The sequence below is a fragment of the Arabidopsis thaliana genome (assembly GCF_000001735.4).
Source record: "Arabidopsis thaliana chromosome 1 sequence".
Taxonomy (NCBI): domain Eukaryota; kingdom Viridiplantae; phylum Streptophyta; class Magnoliopsida; order Brassicales; family Brassicaceae; genus Arabidopsis; species Arabidopsis thaliana.
In genome coordinates, this window is record NC_003070.9 from 11,537,167 (window position 1) to 11,551,177 (window position 14,011).

The window sequence follows — 14,011 nt, forward strand, 5'->3', positions numbered from 1 at the left end:
ATATGTTGCTGAATCTATTGTTTCTCCTCATTTGGCCTTCAACATTAACTCCATCAAATGAATCTTCAACCTGCTATTACTATATGAGCAATTATTGTCTAGTCAACGTAACAAACTCAACTAGAGGACGAAGTTTTCATCGACAAATCTCATCTTCCTCAAATGGAGACAATATACCTTTGTGACAAATTTTTGGAAAGCTGGGACATCCTACTCCTATATAAAATTTATGTATGTTGTACAAATCTCACAACATTTACATATATAAAATAAAATAAATAAACATTTTCCATCATCTTTTTCATTAATACAAGCTTATTTGACATCCAAAGCAAACTGCTCTCATATTTTAAGTAACTCGCCAGCTTTGAGACCATCAATCGTGTTTCGCCACATCATCAATCCTCAGCCGACGACCGCTAGCAAACTCTGTCGGACGGCAGGAACAGAACACAGTAACGATCCGAAGATTCCGGTAAGAGCATAAGCTATTGCACAAAAGGGAAGAGCCTCTGGCTCCTTAGCCGACAAAGCTGCTGTTCCAAGTCCATGAGCACTGTCCATAAAAAATAGAAAGGTCATGTCTTTTGATCCTAATGGCATTAATGCATAATTTTAATTCAAAATGTGAAAGATCTTTTGTAATGGAGTCACCTTGAAGCAGTTGCAATTCCCCGAGCAATTGGATCACGTAAACGCAGTTTGTCAAGAACAACTTGTACAAAGTTAGCTCCAATCAGACCAGTCACAACGACTACAGCTGCTGTAAGAGACGAATTGGTCCCTGAAAATGTCCAACAAATTCGTTAGGGATGTTCTTTAATGTGTTGAGAAGAAGAAGAAACATATATACCTTCAAAGAGTGATACAATGCTAAGGGCCAATGCAACCGTGATGCAGCGAGGTAGGATTGAAACCGTTAAAGAAGGTTCTAAACCGACTAAACGTCCAACAAGAGCAGTGGAGTAGAGCGAGAATACCGTTGAAACTATCACAGATGTGAAGATCTCAGCTGCGTGCCTCTTCACGAGCTGAAGAAGACAGAGGCAAACCAAAGCGATTGTTACCAGTTTTCTAAAGCAAAACAGAACAAGTTTGTTGTTTGTTTTACCTTTCTTTGTTTGAACATGGAGAAAGCGAAAGAGAGAATGACAGAGCCAAGAAAACCCATTAAGATGTCACCAGCACCAGGATCTGATGCTACTTTGGTAAGGTAGTTTCCTGTCACCATTAAAGAGCAGTTAACAAAATGCTTTTACTTTCTGTTTTAGGTCAAAAAAGGGTTTCTCTATAGTTTCTTTCATAGTGAAGGTAACTTTACCTAAAACAGGATCAAGTCCAGATCCTGAAGCATACCCAAAAGCTAGAGCAGCAAGTACTGCAGATAGCGCGCAGCAGATTATCGGATGGAAAACTTTCTTAATAGAAGATGGCAACCTGGAAGAAAGAAAGATAAGACACTGAGAATAACCGCGAGATAGAGAGGCTTAAAGATGGAGAACAAAGAAGGGTTTTTGAATATTACCCAGAACCTACAATGTAACCTAGCACAGTTGAAGAAAGAAGGAAAGGGAGAGAAGTTCTTGCACTTGTCCCCAATGAATTAGGGTAAAACAGAGCACCAACAAACGACACAACAAAGATTCCACTCCAACTCCATAGCTCAAGTGTTGAAAATGGTGATGGTTTTGCCATAGGCTCGGCTTCCGTCATTTCGGTTTTCACCATTTTTCTCACTGCAATAGCTGTGTACCCTGCTACACAAAGTGACGCCAACCATCCACCGGCTATACAAACAAACATTCAAATCAACATTGACATCAGATCAGCATTAAATAATAAACAAAACAGAGCAATTAGACAAAAAACCCATAAAAGCTACCAGAGAACACAAGATCATTAACCAAGTGAAGATCAAGTTCATACCTACAATGTAGCAGATTTTGACACCTGAAGCAGCCGGAATATCTCTAACAGAAAGAGGAAGAACAACAAGAGAAGGAACATAGAACAAAGGAAGCCATCTTTGGATAAACAGAAACGCAGGCTCGAAGAAATTCATCAAACCATTTGCAGCAGCAGGAACAACCGAATCAAATATCATAAGAACAGAGAAAATACAGAACATCCCAAACAAAGCACTTGGGAACTTAATAGACGCTGCTACAAACGCCTGCTTCAAGAAATAGTCTGCAGCAAGAATGATCCCAAGTGATACCAACAAGTGACTTATCGCAATTACCTGAACGAAAAATTCAAAACTTTAAAAAGCTGTTACAATAAAATGGTAAATAAACAACATCGTGAAGCTTACGTTACGAGAGATCGTTGATGTGTTTCCTGTTCCTGCACCATCCATAGCTTGGACTGAGAGTTTTCTCTCAAAGTTCATCTCTTTAGAAGAACCCATTTGTAGAAATCTTTGGCCATCGGGTTTACGGAATTTTGAGAGATTCAACTTCTGGGCACCATCAGAATTGAGAATTTTCCCATTTTTGGAACCGAAACGGATCTTAGAGCAAGAAAGACGGTTCCTTGCTGGAGAAGAAGCTAAAGGAGAGAAGATAGGAGTGGCTAAAAGAGTAGCCATGGGTATGGAGACGACGACGTGGATGTGATTCTAAGAGACGGCACATCATAGTCTTCTCCATCTTCGTTAATGATGTTTGTGATTGAAATTGGATTACGATATTTGTATGGACAAGAGAGAAAGTTCTATCGACAAGAGGATCCAGTTTTGTCTTTTTCCGGGTTAGGTTTTTCCGTTAAGAAAGGTCTTTTGTCTACTTTAATTTAATATTAATATAGTTTTTGATACATCTTTTTTATTAGAGTATTTTCTAACGTAACTTTTATCATATCCAATAAACCAAATTTTACAATTACAATAGGCTTGAAAGATGACAATAAATTAAATCTTCGAATATATTTTCATACAAGTGAATGACACTAACACCAATTTCCTAACCTTTAAAACCGAAACCAAAGTCAGCTAACAAATAACCTAAACCTAGACCAAAAGAAACCTTTAGTTATGACACTCATAAGAGATTACATATTTTTCTTCTGTCTAGAGATCAATTGTAACGGTACTCATGCTCCTCGTACTGATGAGTATTGTAGTGATATTCATACTGAGACGATGACTGCTCATAAGCTGAAGCGTAGTGAGAAGAAGGGGAAGTGGAATTGTAGACATGATGGTGATGGGAAGAAGTACCGAGCTCTGTCACAGGACTAGACGACTGTGTTTCATGTTTGTCCACTCTTACCTCTGGTGTCTCTTCTTGGTGAGTCTCTTTTTCTGATGATGATGATGATGATAATTCTACTTCTTTCTCGAATGAATGGAAAATTGGGTGCAAGTAAGCATCTGCAAGATCTGCTTTCATGTTCAACTCCGGTTCTGTTTCCTTCTCTAACTTGTCTTTCGCCATTGCTTCCTGTTAAGACCAAAAACACGGGTCTTTGTAAGAAGGCTTTAAACCTTTTTTTTTTAGGAAGAGAGCCCAAAAGATTCTTTATTTACCTCAAGAGGGTATTGTCGAAAGGCAGGTTCGAAGCGGTGTTTGCAATACTTGTGGAAAGAAAGTGTGAGAATGGGTAAGATGATAAGCAATGGAGTTGAGTCAGCTGCCTTTTTAGAAGCCAAAAGTCCCATTAGCAGAAGCTGAGATATCAACAAGCTTGCGATTATCCGGCCATGAACGTGCGGCCAAAACGCTCCACAACTCTCGTATTGTTGGTTGTAAACATTGATTATCTGCATTGTAAACCAAGAAAGCACCATCAAGAAAACCCAAAATTTAGCGGAGAATTAGATACGACGGGTGATTGGGTATGAAACCGAACCTGATGGCGATAGACCAAGTAAGCAAAGGCAAAGAATATGAGAATGAAAGGAAGAAGAATGGGAGTAACAGCAGTGTAGACAATTCCCAAGAGGAAGTAGAGCTGGAGAGATGGGATAGTCTCCTTGAAATCGACAAAACCAGGGTCCATTGCTCTCACTCTATCTTCTTCAGTCTTCACAATAAACATGTTCTTCAAGTGGAAAATCACGAGGGGCTTTAACCGGAGAATCTCACCTGCAATCCCAGCCCATCCGTCAACCATTATGTATGTGATAAAGAATGTAGCTTTCATCGGTATGGAGACCCCAATGGTTCGAGGAATCCTGCATAAACACAATAAACAAGAGCATTTAAGATATGAGTTTTAATTCAAAGTTAGAATCTTTAGACGGTTAATAGAAGTAAAAGGTGGTTTACTGAGATGGTGATTGGTGAAGGAAAGAGTGCAGCTGCTCAAACGCGGTTCCAGCAATGATACTTCCCAAGAACACATTAACTAACATGAAGTAATAGTACTTTGCTGCTGCTCTACGCTCAAGGGTTGATAAAGCGATGTATCCCTCAATCTTCGACATAATTAGCAGAACCGTAGGGAGAATCCACAAGAAAATTTTCAGCGCAAGACCGGGGAGGAAACCCTGTAAGAATGACTTGATGAAATCCCTGCAATAAATACCAAGGAGAGGGATCAATGGTCTAACATACCAAGAAGCAAAAAACCGAGATAGATGGAGAGACTTACAATCTAGTAACAGGTCTGAGGAAAGGTGCAACTCTGTCAAGACCTTCTAAATTGGCAAGAGATTGCACGAAGGCGATAGGAATCATGTAGAAAAAGACCAAGGCAAAGACTGAGACACCAATTACGAGTTTCCGGATGGTTAAAGAGATAAAAGGTATAGCAAGGTTTTGCCAATAGATATCACGAGGCTCTGGAGCACTACTCGTTAACCATAATGTCGGATTCTTGCTCTGCTGCGTCTGTGCACAAACAGCAGCACCCCATCGTGAATCAAACGACACAAATGCAACAGGAAGCATTAGCTTGGAGTCCTTGAGAACTTTTTGACGCTCCAAAGACATCTGTATCACCAAAGATGAAACGAGGTTTAAGTTTCTGTTTCAGCAGTAACTTAAAAAGCAAATGAATGGCTTACATTGTGGTCAAACTCCTTGATTTGTTGCTTGTAGTACTCAATGGAATCAACCCTCTTACCCCATAGACCAAGAAAACCTGTCTGAAAAAAGAAAATCCGCCCATCACAATCAACATCGTTTCATTTCAAAAAGCTAAACAAATGGCGTGGGAGAGACTAACTCTGCAAGTAGGCTGCTTATGCGGATTACGTTGATGCTTCAGCACATAATAGTCAAACCAACGTTGCAACTTCGCTCTTTGCTTCACCAGCTTTGCGTAAGTGTTCGCATTATAAACAGCCTGAAACAAGAATGTTGAATTCATCAATCACACACTAACGCATTCTACAACTAAAGTAAGTGATGAAGGACAAACAAAATTACTTGATGACAGAGGTAATGCTCAGGGTGATTCGTCTTAAAGAACTGATCAACGGTATCGGGAACCGAGTGACCAGGCATGTCAGGGACGTTTCTAACAACAACCTGCAAAAACAAACAGTAGTATATATAAACATAGATGCAACAATTATCCATGTTTGAAGTTTGCGGCTTTTTCACTCACAGTGAACTGTTCTGGACGCCTACGCTGTGAAGCTAAATACTGCAGACGCATAATAGCGACATTATTGTATTCTCTGTAGAGCATGAAACATGCCCAGAACGTGAAAATGTACTCTACTGCAATATGAAAGAAGAACCTAAACACACACACACACATACACAGAAATGTTAAACTTTAGCCAGTAAAACTCATTGATTAGTAAAGCATAATTTTAGTTCACAAGTAAGCTCACTTTGAAGATTTGGGCTGAACATTGGATATAGAGAGCTTATCGATATTGCTGACCACAAGTTCCTTCTTCAAGAAGAAAAGTGTTCCACTTGATACATTTACTGGAACAAGAACAACAAGCGCTAATACCATCACTGGTGCAAAGATCTTCAAGCTGCCAACAAACCAACAAATTATTCAGATTCTCACATAAATTTTTACAGTAACTTTCCCGGGGAAAAAAGAAAGATATCTAAAGAGTGACTTTTTCTCAGGAAACAAACACGAAACAGTGAACAGAAACGAAACTTCTATTGCTTTTGTCTTTGTGGAATACAGAGCAGACAAATCTGAAACTTAGCTGTACATTCTTTATATTGTTAAAATAAAGTACAATCATTCTCACGAGTAAAGATTCTTAAAACCGTGAAATTCGGGAATTTGTCACTCGTAAAAATTCGTTCTTGGAGATTACAATCAATCCCACAAAAAACCCACAAGAACAAGAACCAAAAAAACATAAATTTTCTCGAAAGTAACAATTTTTCTCTCGAGAACCATTAATCAAATCTTAGTGAAATAATTATGTAGGACAATAAAAATAAAGAGCAACTGTAATAATCAACATTTTTCTATCAATATTGAAAAAGTTTCGATTTTTTTGTTCTTTCATTTTCTCGAGATATTGACTTCTCAACAGATTTTACTAGCAAACAACTCAAACTCTCAAAAAGTTTCGTTTTTTATGTAAGACAAAACCAAATTCCGAGAAGAAGAAGATAAAATACTTACCCGAGAGTGTAAATCCTAAGGAAGATAGCAGAATCAAGACCAGCATGACGAATAATCTCTGATTCACTCATTTTCATAGCTTGAGGCATCCAATTAAGGAACGTGAAGTAAGTCTTGTAGTTGAGGTTTACGAATTTTCCGACGAGAGTTCTGTCGGAGCGCCGAGGACTGTTTCTTTCTCCGGTGAGATACCATTTGGGGAAGTAAACTCTGTCGTTGATGGGTTGGATTCTTAAGACAGCGAATGCTATAAGAAATAAGAAAGCACCGAAGAGGTTGATGAGAGCTGAGACTCCTATGTCTTGTAGAGTCGCCATTGTTGATAAACTCGAGAGAGAAAGAGAAGAGAGATGGGTTTTGATGGAGAGTGGCGTAAAGGAGAAAGAAAGAGAATGAAGAAAGTATCCAAACTCTAGGAGTTTCTAATATTTTTATTTTTGAGGTTTTTTTCCAATTGTTATATAAAAATATTATCCATTTCTATAAACAAATGATTTTTTCTTCACCTTACCAAAAAAATTAAAAAATCTTTCTACAGATTTTATGGTAAATTATTTTGATCTAATACTAAGATAGATGACATCCGAAAAGATAAAAAAAATTCATAATAGTTAAACATAAGTTACATAATAATGTTTGAAAATTATTTAAACTAAAACCCACAAATCATTGCATGTTTATCAATTGTAATGTATAATTATAACTAATTGACATAAGGTAATACCATATTATATATATAAAAAAATTATGGACAATATATTATATTGTATACAGCTAATTTTCATTTCCTCTTACTTATATTTTGGAAATATCTTTAAGACCCCTTGATATTTGTATTGTACTATTTCATATGTTTTTTTTTGGGTTGGAATTAGGTTTAGAGCCAAGAGATAAGAGAAACCCTCAACATTTGGTGTCAAAGTATCATGTTGTGTGGGCCGGATTTAAATTTGGTTAGATATCAAAATCTTTTTCTTTTGGGAAATAAATTTTGAATAATTCATTTGATGTTTTTTTGTTACGATTATATTCCTAAAGAGAGTATGAGAATTGAGAAATGCTCATTGCTTATTGTAGTGACCAACTATCAAAGTAGTAGCACGCGTGAAATCATCGAGTGATGGAGTAAATTTCGTTTTCTTTTGACTTCTTTTGGTATACTAGAAATTAAATAAGGTTTGATATATGGAGAAGCATCTTGTATTTGCCTTTTATGAGTTTCTGTATTAACTTTTCAAATAAAGGCAAAGTTTTCGGTTACCTAATCTAAATAATGGATAAATTATAACCAAATGACAAATCATGATAAAATTATATTCTTCGTATTAGGAGATGTACTTATAGTTTTTAGGTAGGACATGCATTTATTTTGGTCGAGGAAATCAAAAAGCTTTGCGGGAATAAAATATGGACTCGTTTTAGCTTTATTTAAAATATAGAAGAAAATTTTGACGAACAAGTTTTTGTCAACAAACGTTATACAATTCTATACGTTTGATCAGTCATACAATTTTTAGTCATTTCAGGAATAAAAATATTATGTACAGAGTCTATGATCTTGATAAATTTTAATATCGCTTTTGCTTAAGGTTTTGGGATTAGTAACATGTCTTGATGCGCTCATCCACGTTTATCTACTCGTTGGCAATAAACATTATGCTAACATTGCTTGTGTTGCCTTCTTATGACTTAAAAAAGTATTGTTTACATTCTATCCACAACAAAAATATTTGACTTTTACGTTTTAATTAACCACCGATTAGTTTGTACGAAATCGCGACTAAAAAAAAATATGTGACGTAGTAGTGGATAGTAAAATTATCTGTTTTCATTCGAACTCAAATTCGGGTTGATGATTTTTATAATTATATATGCAAGGATCATTATCAAACCATTTGATTTCATAATGTTTATGTGTCAATGATGGTAAATTGGAATTATTCGAGTTTGTAATAAACAATTGTAATATACTAACATCCGTCCTCGTGATTCATTGATGACACTCCAAAAGTCCCATATGCACATTATGCAATTATCAGCCTTTGTTTATCTTGTCTTATGCGCTGTCTTTTATTCCATCAAATTTTGTATAGTCTCGTGTGCGTTGTTGTCCACAAAAGAGAGCAATAGTTTATTATTACTTATCTTTTGGCGGCGATTACAATAATTTAGTACACAAGCTCAACTAATTGTTTGGTTTCAATTTATGCATATTCACATACACTTAGAAAGTTCCAATTCCAACTTGCAACCACATAGTTTAGCACTGGTATATAAATTAAAGACTGGGCTTACAAGTGGGTTTTATGGTTTTTTTGCTTTAAGAAACAAAAACTTGTGATCTTTCATATTTCTACTTTCCTACTGATTTTTTTTCTCATTTGTTAGTAGTCTTCTTTCATATCGATGCAATTCCATGGATATTTTGTTGTTGTTGTTGTTGTGTGTGTTTTTTGTTCTGATCTTAGTTACGAACCGAGATACAAGATTTCATCAAACCTCTCGAGCTTTGGACCTCCGTATTCTTCCATACTAGAAGTTACGAGGTAGGGTTCAATCAGTAGAGTTACCAACGCCTTACTCCTTGTGTTGTTGTTGTTCTTTTTATTGGTTGTTAAAAACCAAAGATAATATTTTTTCTTGCATGAAGAATATATTTTTAAATTTGCATATATAGCAGAACATGAATGAATATAAAACATCAAACTTTTGATATGTGTATTTAGTATAGATAAGACTTGGTCAAATCAGAGGAACATTCTTAAGTAATCATCCATGCGTTTGTACTTGACGTCAGGATAAAGACTAGAAGCTTCTTCGTCTTCTCCGACTTCGTGATCAGTGAGACATCCTTCATAGAAAATGTGATAGAAATGTCCTATCCCTGCTTGGTGTGGAATCTCCATTTCTACATACATGTAAAAGAAATCAAATAAAGTTGATGGGCTATATTTTTCAAATAGACCTAAAGCCTGGCCCATTAAGGATATGTTGCCGAACATAAAGTAGATTACGTTACACTATTGCTTGGACTTACGTTCAATGTTGGCGAGGAAGTCTTGTGCAGCAATATTTGTTTTCTCCAATTCTTTTCCGGTTAGCTTTTCCCAGATCTGAACTAATTCCAACTGCGTGAGAACGTTGTCGGGAGGTCTAATATTCACGGTTTTGTTTAATGTCCGTGGATCGTTTAACGTTTTCGCGGTGTATTTTGCGATATCATCTTCATCCGCAAACACCACTACAAATATAAAACGGTTTAAATTGATTGGTTTAGATGGGCTTGATCTAATTTAAAGTCTTAAAAGGTATATAACCACAAAGAGTTAAAAAAGAGTTTGAAAATTTTACCTTTTACATTTCCATCACCATAAATATTAACTTTTTCTTTCGGAGGAAGTAAAGTTACCATCTGAGACAAGTTTCCGGCGAAGTAGGCGGCAAAGCAAGCACCCACAACGTAAGTGTAAGGAATTCCGGCAGCCTCTATCGCCTGACGCACTTCCATTTTCTGGTCAAAGGTTTCTCTTCCGGGCGGTAGCGCATGTCCCATACGTGGTGGATCCATACCAAATTCAGATGGTAAAAACCGCTGAAATTATTAATCTTACGTATATCATTATAATTACAACAAGAAACAAAAAGTAATAATAATCAACAAGAGTATCAAGTTTCTTTGTATGCATGCAATATGGATCTTTTACCGTTGACGTTTTTTTTCTTATAAATGAAATGTAAATAGTAAAACAAAAATAAACTCTCCGGCTTTTTTAATTTTATTTTCGTGTGGTTTCTTTACTTATAAGATTTTTTTCAGATTAACCGCACAATTTTCTAAACCGATCAATCATAATTAAACTTTAATTTATAGTTTATTATACCTTTACGTTACCAGCCTCTTTGATAGCTTCGACGAGCTTGAGCTGGACTAGAATGTTATGGCTACGGAAGTGAACACCGGACATGGCGGAGACAACGACGTCAACAAGTTTCACGGCGGATACGAGGCTTTGATGGTCGGAGAAAGAACCTTCAACGATACGTGCGCCGAGTTTCTTGAAAGAAAGAAAGAGTTGGACTTTCTCGATTTCGAGACCAATCTCTGGCCTCTGCAAAACGTAAGTCTCGTGACCTTCAGCCAAACACGCCCTTACTATCCTCTTCCCTATGTATCCAGTCGCTCCAACCACCAAAACGCGCGTTTTCTCGGTGCGTTTGCTCTCTCCCATTTTTTGTTCTCTCTCTCTCTCTATAGATCAATGTTTTGGTTGAAAGAGCCTCTCTTGATTGTGTATATATATAATGAATCGAAACATATACATTTACATATATATGTGTACACCTAACCGATAATTGTATGCATTATAAGTAAAGATATCGACATTTGATATGATGCCTATGAAAGAAAATACGTATTTTCTATTAATACTTTTCTCACCATATCCTTTTTCAATGAATACTTATGACAAAATATACTCTTTGATTATTTTAAAGAATTTATATTAGGTAATCCACGATTAGTAAATAATATCTTAATTCCGAAAATAGTACATAATTGGATTGTAACACAAAAATAGAGATGTCTATATGAAAACAGATTAGTCAGTTCTTGGGTCTTTACCAGTGTGGAACCATAGTCTCTTAATAATTTGACTAACGTGTTCGTTTACTAATGTGTCTCACGACACCTGATGACTCCACTAGACCTTTCTGAAAGCGATTATTGTTCTAACTCGTGGTGACATGTTTTGGTGGGATCTTTCGCTAACACTTTAATTAGAGAATAGAGATTAATTTGGCCGTTTTAGTATACTTTGACAAAAATTAACTATTTCTGACATAACTATTGACTTTAGAAAAAACAATTCGCCAACTCTTCAATTGGAGTTTGAAAACATGTAACATGAGCAGATTTTTATCTCCATATATAATTAATCTATATTCTATACCAGTTAAAAAGCTTACGCATGTATTCATTTACAAACATGACATCATTTGTTTGAAATTCTATGTGTATATAGTCAATTTTTCAATGGTCACAAAGAATCCCCTAATCGGCCACAATTTTTTCTTTCTTTTTCGGCCATCATATTCACATAAAATTTGGTACAATATGTGTAATATAGATTAAAAATCTACAAATAGGTGTATTTTGTAAATCTCTAAATGCTCCGAAGTAAATAATTGTTTAAGTGGTGGCGTTATGACCCACACGCCGCACTCTTCTGAGCTATTCAACCTTATTGTGATGACTTACAAATGTCATCTGAGCTTTTTAGATTCTTTGCAATGGAATAATAATCCTTATTAGTAGACTAGTAGTTCACCTAATCTCGACATTTTTTAAAAAATAAAAATAAATGATCAAACGCCATATGAAAACAGAGCTTCTCTCTTTGTTTGCGTTTACTCCTCTTTTCACATAAATTAAGTAAAGTAACTTTTTATTTTATTTTTTAATTATTTTTTTATTAATTTAATAATATTAATTGTACTTTTCTCCTCTTTCTATTAGTAACAAACAAATATAATAATAATATAGATACAAAGTGGAACAAAAAGAAAACTACAACATCAAATTGTATAAAACATAATGATTTTCTGAAATTAAAAACACAAAAATTATGATATCTTTTGAAGGGTAATAATTTTGTAACATTTAAACATCAACTATCAAACGTTATTAATTTTATCATAAACAACAGGAAAAAAGATTGAAGACAATGAACAAATTAACCCTACGTCATGCAGTTTTCTATAGATTTTGTTTTTGTGTCAACCTCACAAACTAAATTAAAATATGTAAGGATGATTGGTTTCTCAAACTGGATTAGAATACAACATCAACAAACCTGATGCTAGATACCAAAATATTCATTTTAAAATTTATACGAAAGATTTCGAAGTAGACAAAAATTGTCTTAAAAATATTAAAAAGCTGGTCAATCGATAGGGAAATGCATATTCTTGACCAACTCTATAAGGTTCGTCACAAAATCTTGACTGCTCGAGAGAGTGTTCTCCACATAATATGAATGCAGACTACTAAATTACAAATTCCGATTAAATCAACACAAAAATAGATACGAATTTCTGGTGAAAGTTAATGTATAATAATGGCCAATATTATTTTAGAATCAAATGAAAATGTGAATGAGAAACAAAGGATTACGTGCCTTTTTCTCGAAGCGGGGCTGTGGACTAAAGAATTAGAAGATAATTGTGGGAGAAAACAAAAACAATTATGACAAATAGATAAGAGAAATTAATTATGGGGTTGGTGAGAGCACCGTGATTGGTTGTGGAAGATGCCACGTGTGAAGATTTGTGTTCTATCCTTAAAAAAAAAGAAATCATTCTTGTAATAATTAAAAAGTAGTTGAATTTGTGTTCTGTCCTTATAAAATTGGTTACAGTTTCAGTGTTTCGTCCAATATTCAAGGTACCGCTAGAGATTTGTTGGATGTTTGATTCACACCTACACTTGAATGGAGTAATTGGAGAAATTAGGAATGAGACTAAAACCATGGTTGTCTCAAACTATATGTTGGTCCATCTATATAAAGTATATCTATGAGATATAATAATTTTCAAAAAAGTTATAGGTCCATTTTTATGTATGTTATATTTTTTTAAAATCATAGACTCTAATTAATATCTATATATTTTTTTCAAAACCCCTATTTATATACACCATTTGTTTTTAAAACTGAAATCACTTAGGCCAACTCCAATGAAACTCTAAAACACCATTTTAGTGTAATTTTTGCACTAAAAGCTCTCCAATGGAACTCTAAAATTCACACCATTTTAGTGTAATGCTACAGTGTTACATCAAATTTGGTGTGATACTATTCACAACTCTAAACACTATTCACTTATTATATCAATAAAAATTCAATTAACAGATATAAAATTACAAATGATTAATAAATATAAAATATAAAAATGAATGTATACATTAATATATTATATCTTTTGAAATTGTTGATTTAATTATGATATTTTTATATTATTATGTATGAAAATACTTAAAATAGTTAAAAATTTATGTATTTTTAAATATATATTTCAATGTACTATTTTTATAATGTTATGTATTTCTATACTAATAATAAATATTAATCAAAACTATTAAATAATAAAAGAAATCTTTTAAATAAATAATATAATAGTAGATTATTCTTTTAGTGTGATTTTTGGTGTTATGGTTGGAGAGAACATAAGTTTTAGTGCTAAAAATAGTGTAATTTGAACACCAAAATGGTGTTTAGCCTTGGAGATGCCCTTATACATGATAAAAAGTAAAAACGCCCTTGGTTACAAATATCATATTACTCTACTTTGATCTTTAAAACAAAAAATCTTATTATAACATTTTTATATATCTTTGTATATGTTTTGACCTTGAAAATTTCTCTAAGTAATGAAAGATGTTTAATACTATATCCAT

The 14,011-nt window shown here is 34.5% G+C and overlaps 3 protein-coding genes across 3 annotated transcripts; all 3 read right to left on the reverse strand.

Moving 5' to 3' along the window:
• Nucleotides 1-75: 75 nt before the first annotated feature.
• On the reverse strand, nt 76-2,730 carry LrgB (uncharacterized protein). The gene is made up of 8 exons (NM_102942.4): nt 2,315-2,730; nt 1,927-2,242; nt 1,526-1,787; nt 1,322-1,437; nt 1,112-1,221; nt 854-1,031; nt 655-784; nt 76-556 (listed from the first exon to the last, which is right to left on the reverse strand). Exons 1-8 carry the CDS (start codon nt 2,588-2,590, stop codon nt 406-408), a joined length of 1,539 nt encoding a protein of 512 aa, NP_564388.1. The 5' UTR covers nt 2,591-2,730; the 3' UTR covers nt 76-405.
• A 96-nt stretch (nt 2,731-2,826) lies between these two features.
• Nucleotides 2,827-7,000, reverse strand: AT1G32090 (early-responsive to dehydration stress protein (ERD4)). Its single transcript, NM_102943.6, has 11 exons — nt 6,559-7,000; nt 5,789-5,941; nt 5,557-5,692; nt 5,376-5,477; nt 5,173-5,292; nt 5,012-5,092; nt 4,597-4,937; nt 4,272-4,517; nt 3,853-4,177; nt 3,530-3,763; nt 2,827-3,443 (listed from the first exon to the last, which is right to left on the reverse strand). Exons 1-11 carry the CDS (start codon nt 6,873-6,875, stop codon nt 3,078-3,080), a joined length of 2,421 nt encoding a protein of 806 aa, NP_174489.1. The 5' UTR covers nt 6,876-7,000; the 3' UTR covers nt 2,827-3,077.
• Nucleotides 7,001-8,993: 1,993 nt separating this feature from the next.
• PRR1 (pinoresinol reductase 1) lies at nt 8,994-10,850 on the reverse strand. The gene is made up of 4 exons (NM_102944.3): nt 10,440-10,850; nt 9,910-10,150; nt 9,596-9,799; nt 8,994-9,466 (listed from the first exon to the last, which is right to left on the reverse strand). The coding sequence occupies exons 1-4, from the start codon at nt 10,785-10,787 to the stop codon at nt 9,306-9,308; spliced, it is 954 nt and encodes a 317-aa protein (NP_174490.1). The 5' UTR covers nt 10,788-10,850; the 3' UTR covers nt 8,994-9,305.
• Nucleotides 10,851-14,011: the final 3,161 nt, after the last annotated feature.

Bases quoted from the DNA above. Each gene is read 5' to 3' on its own strand.
- LrgB (NM_102942.4), bottom strand. From the start codon at position 2,590: ATGGCTACTCTTTTAGCCACTCCTATCTTCTCTCCTTTAGCTTCTTCT. The intron at 2,243-2,314 runs GTAAGCTTCACG...TTTTTCGTTCAG, and splicing joins CATCAACGATCTCTCGTAAC to GTAATTGCGATAAGTCACTT. The intron at 1,788-1,926 runs GTATGAACTTGA...TTGTTTGTATAG, and splicing joins CAAAATCTGCTACATTGTAG to CCGGTGGATGGTTGGCGTCA.
- AT1G32090 (NM_102943.6), bottom strand. From the start codon at position 6,875: ATGGCGACTCTACAAGACATAGGAGTCTCAGCTCTCATCAACCTCTTC. The intron at 5,478-5,556 runs GTGAGTGAAAAA...TTGTTTTTGCAG, and splicing joins GGCGTCCAGAACAGTTCACT to GTTGTTGTTAGAAACGTCCC. The intron at 4,938-5,011 runs GTAAGCCATTCA...TTGGTGATACAG, and splicing joins TCAAGGAGTTTGACCACAAT to ATGTCTTTGGAGCGTCAAAA.
- PRR1 (NM_102944.3), bottom strand. From the start codon at position 10,787: ATGGGAGAGAGCAAACGCACCGAGAAAACGCGCGTTTTGGTGGTTGGA. The intron at 10,151-10,439 runs GTATAATAAACT...TAATAATTTCAG, and splicing joins AAGAGGCTGGTAACGTAAAG to CGGTTTTTACCATCTGAATT. The intron at 9,800-9,909 runs GTAAAATTTTCA...TTATATTTGTAG, and splicing joins TGGTGATGGAAATGTAAAAG to TGGTGTTTGCGGATGAAGAT.